We start from the raw sequence: 14,982 nt of genomic DNA, 5'->3' as shown, positions 1-14,982 counted from the left end.
CGATTTCCTGTTACGGATGAACCAGGTCAAGTCACTGACTTAAGTAATCTCGACACGGGTAACCAACTCCACACAATATAGGCTTTATTTCAAATTTATTCCATAACAATTCCTTCCAATGCTGTCTGGAGGCAATCAATGACATCCAAACAGGCCCAGCCAAAAACATATGCACTTGCGGTCACTCCGCCAACATTGTGCACATACGAGGCGACTCAAAACACTATTAACAGCGTCCATGGAGATGAATGGGGCGAGCATTTACAATTAGTGTACATCAGTTACATATAACGTGATAAAAATACGGAAAAGATTAAAAGAACTGAGGCTGAATGCTGTAGTTACATACAGAGATCCACAGAAGCTTCCGAGTGAACCGACATGTGCAATCCGGCCAACCATAGCACAGCAGCGAGTCATTCACAACACAATGCCAGCAGCTTTGTCAGCCAATTCCTCAACCAACGGCGACTTCACTTCGTCAGAGGCGGAGATTTTGAAGGCCTTGGTGCTAGCGTATTTTGTGCGTACCGCCGCAAGATAGCTGTTACTTCCGGCGGCTTTGAGATTTTTCGACAAATGACATACGATGGGAGATAGAGACTCGGACGCATATCTGCTGTAATGCTCGAGCGTTTCAGTCCAATCGCTACCATCTAATAACTTGATCGAGAGACACAGTGCAGCTGCAGCAATTTTCGAGGGCGGGACGTGACACATTTCATAATCTAACATCGACAGCTCCATCAAGTACTTGGCGAGCGTGTGTTGGTTCGCGTCAACCTGTCCTGCTTTCGAATTTCTCCTCAGGAAGTGCAAGTGTAGCGGTTTGCCCAAGTTGAAATCGAGGGTTTTTAGCATCATGATCTCCATCTGTAGGATTTGACTTCTCGTAAAAGCTTGATCCGTAATGTACACGAAATCGTTGACCTCAGGCGCATACATTTCTTCGTATTTGCTGGCGATGAGCATCGCAGTGACACCAACAAGCTGAAGTTTGGTACGAACCACAGGTTTGATTTGTAGAAATCTGTCCATCACAGCCACGGTGAGGAACATGGTTTCTTGCAGTAGTCCGAATCGGTGATGCACCTGAAACAACCAATCTACAAGTATGGTTCTCATTCGTGGCTTCAACGTCGTGTCTTTCAGGTAATGTTTCTTGATGGGGTATTGCGACTCGAGGTACAGCATGTACTGGTAGATGTCATTTACAAACTCGGAACACAGCTGGGGATTATCAAAGTCTCCATCATCTATATTTTCAATGCTGGGTTTGGCAGCTAGATCAAAAACATTCTTTGGGGAGGGGGTAGATTTAAAATCTTTCACTTCTGACATGACGATGTCCATTTCTTCCAAAGGCTCGCTCTTGATAGGCTCGGTTTCCATTGGTTCCACTTTCTCAACGTTCTTCTTAGCCACATCTTTTCTCAAGGTGATTCGGGGAGGATTCGTGACGGAGGTAGTGTTCTTCTGCCTCATCACAGGTTTTTTCAAGTCCTGCATCACACTCTTGCTTTTATCATTCACATTTTTATTGCCAACAATGCCAAGACCCTGTCTAGTAACAGGCACGGCGGTCCTCTTCTTGATAATTGCCGCCTTCTCATTGCGCAACGGGTTCTCCTGTCCATGACGGATGTTTCCTCTTGTAGCAATGTGAGCCATTGTACCGATCAATGTCTTCACATATATCAAAATCAAGAATTACTTTACAGCTTCAACACAACTTCCCGATAATAACTTAAAAAGTGAACACTGTAACAACAGAGTAGAAATAATTCCAGGTTAAAACTTCTAGGTATAAGGACAGTCCTGCATTTGAAGAGTCACCTAAGGAATCAATTGACAAGAACAATCTTCCACATGCTACATGGGTGTGCTGAGAAGAAGGCAGTTGATGGCTTGATGAGTAATAATCACAAAACACTAATCATTGATTAGAAGCAGTCACAAGCCATTGATTAGTAAATAGCAGGAACATCCAAGTTGTTCACTGCATGATATGAGCTGGCATTATCTAAGAAAGTGGCCACAATAATCTACTTAAGGCTTAACATGTAAATAAAATGTAGGCTACAATACACTTCTTGACCACATCATTACCAAACCAATGCACACCTTCACCAATTTAGACATGGGGTTGCATATAATTGACGTTTTCATTCTGGCAATTTGTGTAATTATACTATTTGCCATTAAGGTAATACTGCATGACATTAGTATTAAATAGTTAAATTTTGTAGTGTCCTGATCAGTGGAATTTGGTGATTGAGTAAAAATACTTCTCAATATCGTAACCAATCCCAAGGATTGCATTGGGACCATCACATTGCAGTATCTATCAACTGGTCAGATGACTAGAATTGAAGACTATACAATTGAATTTTGTTCAGTTCAACATTTCTACAGATTTCTTACCAACAAATGTTAGTCAGTGTAAAAAATAGAGATTGTTAGATACTTGAACGCTTGTGCAACAAGATAAGGAATTAATATTTATAAACCGAAGTAGTAGAAGCCTACATACTATCCAGATGAATGCTACATTTACCGACACATCGCCAAGTAGGAAAAATACAAAGCATAAAAATATTTTTTTCTACCGCCACAGCTCATTATGGAATCAGTCCCCACTGCAAAGTGCACATTATGAGATCAAGTCTAAATGCCCAGTGTTCAGCATCCCAAGTACACCATTCACTGAAGTCTCTACGTTGTTTTAAGCGAATATATGGCCATCGATTTGGTGTGCTAATGCTAGATCGGGCAAGTTTTAAAATTTACTGTCCATTAGCCTATCACACGAGGGGTCGGTGCCGGTAATGTCATGCATGCAATCGTCTCCTCACCCACGATTAACTGAAGAAAAGATTCCAGTCTGGGACACAACCAAAAATGGGTTTCAGAATCATGCAGAACTTGATATTGACAATGAAATGGCATCTTGCATCACGAGGACACTCAGCTATAAGCAAACAAAGATTAATAATTTGACCAGTACACAAGTCTTATCCTAAGAAACTATTCGGAAATGTTAGAGCCAAGTTGGTTCATTCGGGATTTTTTCCAAATGAACATGTCAAGAAGTGCTCATTAGCTTGTGAAAACCAAAATTTTCATGGAAAGAACCAGAAACAACCAATAGCTTGACTGCTGAAGCAGCAAAAAAAGTCAAAACACACTTAAAATATGGAAAAATTCCATACATGAAGAATACTTAAGCACTTCCAAAATTATACTTTTATTAAATTTGTTTTCTAGTGGTAGTTTCCTACATTACATGCAGACTTCAATTGATTATATCCAGTTCTGTTAGTAATAAACCAGATATAATCAATTAGGAATCTCCCGTGCGGAATTTCAAAATAATTTCAGAGTTTTATGAGACTTATCTTAATTCCTGTTTGAAATACGCAGGCAAGTTGGTAGTCTTCTGATTACGCACAATTACTTACAAAGAAGTTACCGCAGGTTCACCCAGGTCCCAGACAACAATTCTAACAATCTTTCTGCATTGTCACAGAGGACAATAGCTCAATGAACCACATGATTTTGGTTTGGTTTCTATGCCAGATGTACGCATGTTACAACCTGCCCGTTCATCATCTCACCATGCAGTGCATGGCTTGGTTACGAGTCAGGCATCGAACCCGCAACTTTGAATAGCTGGTCCAGAGGCGTGACTAACCACTGCGAAGCCAAGGTGGCTGTCACCACTGTCACCAGAATAACAATTACTATTAGGAAAATGGGCTCCATAGATTAGCATAGTATTAAATAAATTTGCTACAGCTTATGGTCAAGTTTGGTCTTGGATTGGAATGGTGCAAGGTTGGTTCACAAGGGCACGATAAGTCGACGATCCGGCATTCCCGATTTCCCATCCACTACAGCTGCACCCTGCTATGATAGGAATTCAATTCAATATCAATACAATTATTGCTAATCCAGTGTGAGATTTACTTAATAACTTTACCTCAAGTTCAAACAATATCTGATTTGAACAGATCTTCCGATTATTACTCAATTACTTGTCAACAATGACAGTGCCATTCCATTACTGCGAAGTCACCGCTGTAGCATCAATTAGTATGCGCCAACGTCTCAACGAGAACTCTATATATATACGATAGGACGGTACGTTACCATGTTCTCCAACAATCATAGTCGCTTGAATATGGCCATTTCAGCAGCATTAGGAAACCCGAAAGCGAAGGGCGTACGCTAGAGACAACAACTGATTATTAACCCGGAGAAGTTGCAAATGATGAGCCCCGCCATTCGAATATCAACTCGCAAACGTATCGAATTAAATGTTCGCGCTGGCTTATTCACGATTTGCGACATCGCGTGGTGAAAATTATTGACTACTACATAAAATGCTAAAGGAAATAAAAGGAATGATTTGGCAAAGTTACACAAGCAAGTTTCAGGAAAATACATTCAAATCTGAACATTCAAGTTGATTACTGCTGAATAATACTCTGAAACAAACTATCGTCGAGCTCTACTCCATCCTCAGTACATTACCAAACATTCGTGCCAAATCCTCCTTCTGGTCACAGAGAGTCGTAAATGCGGTTTATTGATACCTACAGCAATAATTACCAAATCATTCCGCGGAACTGCTACTAAAGCGTTTCGATCGTCTTCTCTCAAGGGTGTACGTAAAAGAATACGCGGAATACAAAATTCAAAGTAACTATGATTGTGGCGTCACAAAGACAGTGCAATTTGGAGATTACCGCATAAACAATATAGCAACACCGGGTTGCTATTTGACCGTTTTCGGACCAAATTTTCAAAATCAGGCTGGGGCCGCATTTTCCGACGATTGACCGTGAAACAAGGGTAGATTACTGCCAAACTATGTTTGACCCGAAAATAAATGGAACATTCACCCCGTCTACTGCCTGCACAGAGGTTATTCATCGCAGTTATAGTTAAATTTTGTCATTTCAAAACACTCACAAGCTTGCGATAAAATGTCTTGTTGTACTCTTTTTACCAGACACCCACCTTGGCATAGATCTAGAACAGGGATCACCAAGACGCGGTCGTATTTGCGGCTCGTGAGTTACGACCTGATGTGAGATTTCGGAAGAACGCTTGAAGTATTTTGAAATTCTGAAATTGATATTAGTTTAAGAATATTGCTGTTGTTCAAAATAAGCCATCCTTCTGTGCCCGACTCGCAACGCGCAACTCGCGATGTTGCGTCGCGAGGTCATAGTGTGCAGCGGGCTTTAGCTTCATGAATGGTTGGTGGGCATGGGCATGGCATGTCGCCTTGACATATGCAATGGCCCAGACACCGCCAAGACCGAGACACTTAGAAAACGACTTGGGGCTTAACTTTATGAAGAGATAATTCTCCAACAAGTACCTCGGCTAGCTTAGAGTTGCCATCCGTCCGGAATTTCCAGGACATGTCCGGAATTTCACTGTAAAAACTGCGTCCGGGATGAGGAAATTCTAAATATATGACTAAATGTCCGGAATTTTGAAGGCTTGATGTAGGCTGAAAATTTTTTCGTAAATCAACATAAATAATATTATTTTTAAGCAGATTTATGCGCTGATGGAGCGCGATTTTAATACGTGTATTGATATTAATATGGGTACCACGCACCGCCCTCGCAAATTATGCAATAAAAAATATAAACCATGGTCTACTGAAATATGTCTAATTGTAATCGCAATTATGAGATAACGGTATATTCCTAGAATTGGTTAAGACCGTTTGGATGCTTTAGTCAAAGACAGTTGTTCTAAACCTGGGAGTCGTTTATTACCTTTATTCTGGGGATCACGAAGATGTTGGACGTCATCAGCTTTCAAAATAGACCGTGAGTAGGCTAAGTCTGGGCAAGCTGACTTTTTTATTCCTCAGCCTATCATTTTTTGAGCTGGACTACGGGACATTATCAAATTGGAAATGAGCTTGCGGTCATAAAAGGTTGGAAGCCACCGGATGTGCAACCTACCGGTGTATTTTATAGTAATATATGGAAGAACCAATATTATTGCCAGAATTCATCTGACGTGTGGAACAGTATCCCGCCGGCCATCCGAACATGTCCACATTCAAGTCGAGATACAAGCAATTACTACTAAATAAATACTCGTCCATCCTCAAGATTACCGGACCACGACTGACCTATCGATCTCATTTTCCATGACATGCCACCCCCATTTTTTTCGCTTGCTTTTTTCTATCTTCTTTACTTTTCATTCAGTGTGCATCAGTGATGAGAGGATAGTGCTTTTCGAGACTCCTAATCCCTCCGACAACTTTAGTGTCTGAGAAAAACTCCCTCCGACTCCGAAGAGCTCAATCCCAGACTCCGAGATACTCCGATGAATCTTGTCAAGTATGCGAAACAGTGGCAAGCATGGTAGGCCTACACTTGGTAATGTGTTTCACTAAATTAATGTGATAATATGGTTGGCCTCATAGTATTGTCTACTCTCCATAGTCCCCAATTGCAGTGCAGATGGCTGATTTTTATGCACTTGGCAATCATTTTTGCATGTTACCTATCATATTACAACTTTACAAGGTGTCAACTGTCTGTGCTTTGGTTTGTAATCATAGTCATAATCAAGAGTGTATTCTGGTCAGAGCTATTCACAGATAATGGAGACTAAAATTACAATACTCCGAAATTCTCCGAAAAAATATTTATAGTAAACTCCGACTCCGCTCCGACTGTCAAAAAATAGGCAAAACTCTGCTCCGAATCCACTCCGACTCCGCTCCGATGCTCATCACTGGTGTGCATGTCTACACTTTACATCGCCTCTAGGCCAGGGGTGGGCAATTATTTTTCTCCGCGTGCCAAATGAGAAAAATAAATACGTTAGCGAGCCGAGTGAAAAAATTTAGCTGTATTCTCCAACGTATTTTAGTTTTATTTCTAAATTACATTGCTAATAAATGCTGTTCGGTGAATGTGTTGATATTAGGTAATAAGAAAGTGACGGTTAATAAAAAAATATCTATTTGCTGTCATGATTCGAAACAATGTCAAACATGATACATTTTAGCTCTCTTTAAACCCCTATCCACGTTCTTCTATTAGGACACTTAAACAGTGGTTCCCAAACTCTTTAGGCACGCCTCCCGTGAACGATTTTGCGCCCTGCACTTATCATGATTTCACAAAATAATAAAAAGTGCAACCAGAATGCTAGCAATCTTAACGGAAAGTTTGATGGCACGGAAGATTATGGCTGTCGATGAGAGAATTGTGAAATATCAAATATCAAAGTCGGACAATACAGAGAGCAACAACTGTCAGCTGAGGGTAGGCTATATCGCGCCGAGCGCGAAAAATTTTTCAATAAGCTTCGGTTTCGCACCACCCTTCTGATGCTTTCACGTTCCCAGAGGTGCTCAAAGTAGTCAAGAAAGCTACTCAAGTAGAAGTAGAAGTAGCGACGAAAAAATTTACTCAAGTACGAGTAGAAGTACTTCCTCAATAAGCCACCTAAAACTACTTGAAGTAGAAGTAGAATTGACTGACTTTAAATCTACTCAAATAAGTAAGTAGTTTTGAAAACAGCAGTCTTACTTCGTTCGCATGGACTCGCATGGATTAATATTGATGCATCCCAGGAGGGACAGAATAAGCATTCTTTCGCATCATGGGATGCAAATTATAGTATGCATATGAAAATGCGATACTAACCCGGCCTTTGTTTACTAGAAGACCCCGTTTTAGAAAATATCATGGCATGGCACCCCATCCCATATGACATAAGGCCCAAGTTTAGGCGAAGAGCAACACGTAGAAGTTGTATCGGATACGGTTTCGTCACTTTGCGCGATTAGTAACAAATATTGTGGATCGTAAAAGTTATATTTAGTGTAGCTTTATTTTCGGAAAATAGAGGCATTACTATACACTTGCTTATATGCTTCAACATGTATGTTCTGCAGACAAAAGAATTGAAAGTAATTAGAACTCAAAGTTTGATACTCGCAATTGAATCAGAAATACAAATACCACTTCTAAAAAGCGGAAAATATGTTTCATGTCTTTTGTCCATAAAGCTGCAAAGATGATCTGCTAAAAACAGGTGTAACGCTCAAAAAAGCTGGATTTCCAGATTAGCAAGACACGTAATGGACTGTCGGATTACGATATGATAGCTATAGGTAATTGCTAGATTGCGAAACGGTCGTTTCAAACGTTATGGTGAGCCATATTTACTCTGATGAAATATTTGATATTGGTGACAATGCGGTGTGAGCGGAACCAAGCAATCCGGTACCTAAATTACATTCACTGATACTTTCGTGAAAACATATTTTTCACTCCATGACTACTGTGCGTGAAGCGCAACAAAATTTCTGGGCTTTACTTGACTTATGGATATTAAATGTTGCTACTCCGAGAAAACAGCCAAGAATTTCCTCAGGCTATCTTTCGTAGTGGGAGATTAAAATACTTCTACTTGACGAACTGAAAATAGTGAAAAGTAAGTAAGTAGATCACCAAATATTATGAAGTATAAGTATAAGTAGAGAATATCATATCTACTTGAGTAAGTCCCAGAAGTAGAGGAAAACTACTTGAGTACTTATAAAAAGTAGAAGCACTTCGTTACTGACCACCTCTGCACGTTTCCCAATTCGAGAACCACTGCATTGAAATGTATATGCAATAGTCCAAAGCTTATTTTCTTGGTCGCTGCCTTCCGAGCCGTGTGCAGCCTAAATATGGTCTTTATGTTTAGCGAAGCTTGCATTTTTTCTGATCTTCGCTCTCCCTTGACCGAGTATAAGACCGACTTTAATTACAATCCTTAATCTCGGCGACATGCTCGGCAAAAACTGAAAGGATGAGTTTACCCCTGACTTCAGTAAGCGATTATTTAGTGCTCTAAATTCTAAACCTAAAACCTTATTTGAATTTCAGTTTTCGGCTTTTTTTTTGGCATGCCTGGTAATCCTTCATTGGTGATAGATCCGACTCGAGATGACTCGTGACTCGGAGGTAGTGACTTGATCCCAACACTGGTTTTAGGTTGCTTATGAATGAAGTACTTCTACTCGTCCTTGTGTAGATTTTTTTCGTCGCTACTACTACTTCTACTACTTGGGTAGCTTTCTTGACTACTTTGTCCACCTCTGGTTTTACTGGACTCGGACATGTCCGGGAAGAGTCACATTTAGTCCCTAGACACAAAATTAGCACCGAAGTGTGGCTTGTTCTACAGCAGGGCCGGCCAACCCGTGGCCCGCGGGCCACATGTGGCCCGCGAGAAGGTTTAGAGTGGCCCGCGAGGTCATTTCCGAAATTTCTAATATAATCAAAAATGGATTGCACAGATTGTGAACTTGCAAGGCCAACTAATTTGCGGTAGATTTATCAAAGGTAAAAATTTTCTATAAGCTTGGCGCAACATGTTGTCACTCGTTTTTAATAATGTTGCCCTTTTGTGAAAATGGAAGAACACCCAATGTATCAGATTGAGTTTAACTATATTCGCGATGACGAGACAAGGTGTCGTTCAACATATGCGACATAGCGTTTGCGCTCGAAGTAAGACCGTCGACTATGAAACCTAGGCACGAAATGACCCAGCAAACACAGTACAGACCAAAGATGTAGAAAAGCCGAGCCGATATAGTAGATATTAGATCTCGGCAGGTCGTAGAAAGGGGGATTTTGTGTCGACTCAATTCAACGTCTTTTCCATGTCCTTCAATAATGTAAATATTATGCAGATGCTACAGCCTTTAAACATGGTGAGTAGAATGTAGATCCTACGTTAGAAGAAGAAGATCCTGATATAATAACCTGTTTTCTACCACTATGGGCTTAACCTGATCACGGCTGCGTACACTACACACACCACATTATTTACTACATATTAATCACATTTGTGATAATTTAATTTCAAACGAATTGGCAATAATGCCGTTGTAAAAAATAAAACGAACAAACGAACGAATGTCTTTAGAAAGAAAGTGAAAACAGTCCTTATCATCAGGTTTCATCTTCTGATGAGCCAGTTAAATAACCAGCATGCGGCCTTTTTTTTCAACACCCTGCAGAAATAAAATGAAAATGATGAATAATAGCTAAGACATTCGTACTGCGAAAATGGCAGAGGTAGCGACTAACGAATGACTCCTACATTTTTTTCGCCCATACTTACTAAAATGGATTCGATTCTGAACTATTTCCACTCAAGTTTTCAAGTTTTATTATTATATTTTTTAATATTATATGACTAGAGAACTGACTTCAATCGTCACTTCTACTTGATTATCAAGATCAACGATGACTACTTCAGCACTCTTTGAAAACAGCCACTAACACAAAAAGAATTCTTGACTAAAATTTCTTCACATTCTGTCCAAAATGATCAATTCAACAATCCAAATGAATCAGTTATTTGGCAGCTAGTTGGAGAGATATATACTCAAGTCTAGAAAGTGGAATGATACTTTGCCTGGAAAGCTGAAGACCTAACAATATTGTGTACAGAGAACAAAACATTTGAGTGGCGGCACTGGTATAGACATTAATAAATTATTAGAATTGACAGCAAGATAACCAGCAAGACATTAAAATGAGAATTAGTGCAGTTTCTTAGGCTGTAGTGATACTCAGCCAGTAATTGACCTAGCAGAGAGCAAAACGTTGTAAATAAAGCGAGCGAAACCTCCGACAAATGATACGATAAAACATTAGAATCGACAGTCTTACTAGAAGCAGAATAACAATCATGAGGGGTTAGAGAACAGAAGCCCGGGAAGTGACCATCAGAAATTACTGCATACTGGCCGAACAAATCCATGACCACTAACAAATGGTCTTTCAATAGTCAATATTGATACCAAATGACACCACCCCTATTTCATAGCAACATTTAGCAAATACAGCGCTGGAGTCAACCTTATATAAGCCCTAACCAAACGCCCATTAGTTTTCCCACCTACTACTTCGCGGATGGAAATACGCATTAAAGCGAACGGACGCGACTTGTCACACTCTTGCTATTTCTGCTCCTTTTTTCTCTTTATTCCTCTTCTCTGTCGCTTCCGCTTGAGGAGAGAAACAGTCGGCCGCGTTTACGGATCGTGAATTCCCGGTGGGTGATTCTTCCTCGAATGGTCAGCACCTTGAAAATTGAGAACAATGTTGTTGCAAAATGCATGACAATTTGAAAGTTACATCATTCTAATTATTCCAGTTATGGCCGTGAATCGTTACAAGTGCGGTAACCATAAGAATTATTACTATACTTCAACTACAAATACAATATATTGTATAAAATGATTACCAATTCTTTTACGTTGATCAGGTCCCAAATAGATGAAATATGTCAAAGAATTTGCTAAATTTTTGTATAATTTGACAGATTCCGAAATCTTCTCAAAGTGCACCTTTCAAAAATTTGATATCAAGACTCCCAACATTTTACAATTCGAAGTTTGATGGCTTTACCAATACAAGCAAACAGTTTGTATCGCAATTGACAATTATGTAGAGAACGCTCTTCTCTTGTAGCAAAGCGGATACTGGCTGGATTTGAACCATATTTTGTTTGTAGGCTTAAATTAGGTAACCTAACAATTTTATCAAGTAGCCAGTAGGCTACGATTTGAGAAAAAAAGTCATTTTTGAAGAGCCCTACTGTTCATGACCGTCCACGTTTAGAGTTGCATCTCAAAGATGCTAAAATAAGCCTAAATATAATCCAAGCAATACGATCGTCCACTTTGACTGACTGAATTTCTAAAAACACCTTGATAGCTTCCACATCTTACGTTTATATACACTGTCTGCTATCGGCACAACAAAGTAGGCCTATTTAAAAATACCAAAACAGATTCAACATACCACATCTCTTGCAAAGGCTTTTGCTTTCATTCAATTTTTCATCAAACTTCTTTAAATCCTCCTTTGTGGTGAGTTGCTTTGGAATTCTTCTAGGATCAATTCCGATATTGTTTTATCATATACAATCTATGGCGGAATAAAAGTTTCGGATAAGTTCTAAAACGAACACAATTTTCCACACAAAAGTCAATTGCCACACGAAATGCCAAATGCTACGGTCTCATTTTACAAGGTATGGCGAGGAAACGTAGTGGTACGTTCCATTATAGCTAAACACCAATGAATTGCGGGTTCGAGCGTGACACGTCGACTCCATAATTCCTACCGAAGTGTTGGCCGTTTATCTAGGCTCCTCCTCGCCATCTTATTCGCATAGCCATGTCTTAAAAAGCCTAGGAGTGGGCCGTGCTGTAAGTGGGCAGATGGTTGCCGATGCACCCGGCACTTGGTGAATTCGGCCGCACAAACTCGGCACTTGGTTAATTCGGCCCTCGGGAAATTTTGAAATGAAGTGTATTTACAGCTATTAATATGAATTATCAAACTAATAATAGTATTATCAAGTGATTCGTCAATCTTGTAAGGAGGTCAGGGCATCCGTAGATCGCGCAGTCACGGCGTGATTAGATCACGGATTGCGTAGCCACGGGAAATAACACAGCACTCATATACCGACCACGCGCGGTCTGCTTGGAATCGATGGCGTGAGTCACGGGCCTGTGTCGTGTAAGTTTTGAGAAGATGGATCTTGGCGTTGTATGTGAGATCAAAACTGTGGAACATCAAGCGGCGCTTCTTCGTTTATCGATCACGACAAGCCAGTGTTCCTCATCAACAAATGTTTCGCATGATCACGTCAAAATAAATTATTTTTTGCCTTTGGAGAGACGATTCCACTCTGGGATTAGGGTGTCTCGATAACACGGTTGAAGGATCCCAAGATTACGAGATCTACCACGAGCCACGACACGTTTAAATTTCCTTTTTGATACTGTTCATTCATACTAAATGCATTTCTAATGCGAAGGTGTTCTAGTGCCAATTCCTCCAAGGGCCGAGTTCACCAAGTGAAGAGCGTCGCGTTATTTCCCGCAATTACGCAATCTGTGATCTAATCACGCCGTGACTGTGTGATCTACGAATGCCCTGACCGCCGTACAACATTGACAACCACTCAAAGTGCCAAGTTCACCGGCAAACATTCCAGTAACCAATCATGGTGACCAGTACCGCTACGAGATCTACCACGGCCGAATTCACCAAGTGCCGAGTTCACTGGTAATCGGGCAGATACGGAATAATAAGAAGAAGAACCGGCCTGGTGTAAAACGACCAGTGTAGTCGAACCACCACCATGAACACCACAAACAAACAAATAAACATCTAACAAGGAAAAGAAATTACCTTTGCAGCCTTTGACAAACACAGTTACCATTGAAACCAGCAATTAAGGTCTTATTCGAAAGCAGAATAACAACTGTTTTAGTGGACATATCAAATCAAATGTTGGAAAGTTCATGTAAAATAGCCCAAAATATTATCTTACTGTGACCATATTCCATCAATATGGTCTGGCTAGCCAAATTCTCTGGGCCAACATAATCAAGCTGCGTTTGGTTTCAACGATTAATAATCTTGTCACTGGATTCGAGGTATAATTGCACTCAAATATCAAATTTTGCTCGATTAATCAACATCAAGTTGAAAATGTCCATTCTTGCACCAACTTTTATAAAATCATGAATCAGTGTTCTACAGGAATGTATCTATATGACTTATATACCTAGAAAATTCAAGCATAAATATTATGATATACCGTAGGTATAGGTACCGGTAATTCAGATGTTTGAAGCGAATTATAGTGGTCTAATTTCACTAAATTAGAGCGAAATGCGAGCGATATAATTGTAATCTAATTCGGAAAAACGGTTTAGCTCTAATTCTAACCTGGAAAAGCTGAAACTTTTCTATAGTTGTCTACACCTGTTTTGCAGGAAGTCAAACAGCTCTAGGCGTCATATACTACAGGCAATTCGAAATACCCCATAAGCTATATGCTACTGCATATATACCTTTAACCCGCTACCTCAGTCAGTCACAATTCCTATATATTTACGGCATTTACCATACAGAAAGAGCGAACTATGCCTGGCTGCGACCTGTTGCGCTTCAAATCTTTGTATGGCGCGATGACGTAAAATTTGAATCGCCGAAATATTCTAGAAGTCACGCATCGATAATCATATTCCTAAACGTACAACATATCACTTATTTAGTTATTCTCTGAATAAAACTATTAACCATACTCGTTGAACATGCGAGATTACCGAAAGAGCGAATATATATATAATGAAGATCATATATATCAGAGGAAAACAAAACTATTCGACCTTAGAGCAACAACACGAATATACAACACCGGTGACATCCTCACGCAATAAAACGAAGGGAGAACATTGTTTTCTAATGGATAGAACGAAGCTACCGCATGAGATCGAACAAAACCGGATAGAATTCATCGTGATTGAATGTACCGACAAAGTCATCCTTTCTACGTATTTTAGTCGTACCCGCGAGAGATAAAAAATTTGCATTATTAGGTTAACTACCGGATATAACGAAGCCTAATGCATGAGATGGAACAACACCGAGTATGAATTTATTCTGATTGAATATAACCACAAGACCATCCTACTACGTATTTTAGACATTCCCTCGACACTTAGAAAATCAGAACCTAATCGAGATGATCCCGGATGATCCTTTTACGGTTTTGTGTTTGCTGGGGATTGACGCATGTTGGTCGCATCTTTCGATATCGATATGTCCATGCGCCGAATAGCCTAGTCCTCGCAAAATTAGCCAAGCGATCAACAGGCCCGCAATATAGTCAAATAACAATATTATTGACCTATGAACTTCAAAAAATTTTCGCGCTTCGCGCGGCTAGTGGCCCGCTCAATAATTCGTCAATCGAATGTGGCCCGTTGGCTGAAAAGGTTGGCCAGCCCTGTTCTACAGCCTTAGACGTTTTATGCCAGCCTGGGCTCTTCTGAATCAAACCGAAACGAACCGAACCGAACCGAAAGTACGTGTTTATATAGCTCAGTGT

The 14,982-nt window shown here is 40.1% G+C and overlaps 1 protein-coding gene and 1 long non-coding RNA gene across 3 annotated transcripts; both read right to left on the bottom strand.

The window, feature by feature from the left end:
• Positions 1-71: 71 nt before the first annotated feature.
• LOC145459013 (G2/mitotic-specific cyclin-B2-like) lies at positions 72-1,798 on the bottom strand. The gene has a single exon (XM_080337538.1). The coding sequence runs from the start codon at positions 1,669-1,671 to the stop codon at positions 421-423; it is 1,251 nt and encodes a 416-aa protein (XP_080193664.1). The 5' UTR covers positions 1,672-1,798; the 3' UTR covers positions 72-420.
• Positions 1,799-9,895: 8,097 nt separating this feature from the next.
• On the bottom strand, positions 9,896-14,658 carry LOC145459171 (uncharacterized). 2 transcript variants are annotated; one of them, XR_013921296.1, is made up of 4 exons: positions 13,275-14,658; positions 11,871-11,996; positions 10,963-11,148; positions 9,896-10,069 (listed from the first exon to the last, which is right to left on the bottom strand). It is a non-coding gene; the product is annotated as an uncharacterized LOC145459171 (long non-coding RNA). The 2 variants fall into 2 exon arrangements; XR_013921295.1 differs by lacking the exon at positions 13,275-14,658 and having other exon boundaries at positions 11,871-12,334.
• Positions 14,659-14,982: the final 324 nt, after the last annotated feature.

The sequence above is a fragment of the Botryllus schlosseri genome, chromosome 16, assembly GCF_051294905.1.
Source record: "Botryllus schlosseri isolate E-star chromosome 16, Bs_hap1, whole genome shotgun sequence".
NCBI classification, from domain to species: domain Eukaryota; kingdom Metazoa; phylum Chordata; class Ascidiacea; order Stolidobranchia; family Styelidae; genus Botryllus; species Botryllus schlosseri.
The sequence above is the reverse complement of the archived record's forward strand: the minus strand, read 5'-3'. Positions and strand labels throughout refer to the sequence as shown.

Excerpts from the sequence above, each read along its gene's own strand:
- LOC145459013 (XM_080337538.1), bottom strand. The coding sequence starts at position 1,671 with ATGGCTCACATTGCTACAAGAGGAAACATCCGTCATGGACAGGAGAAC.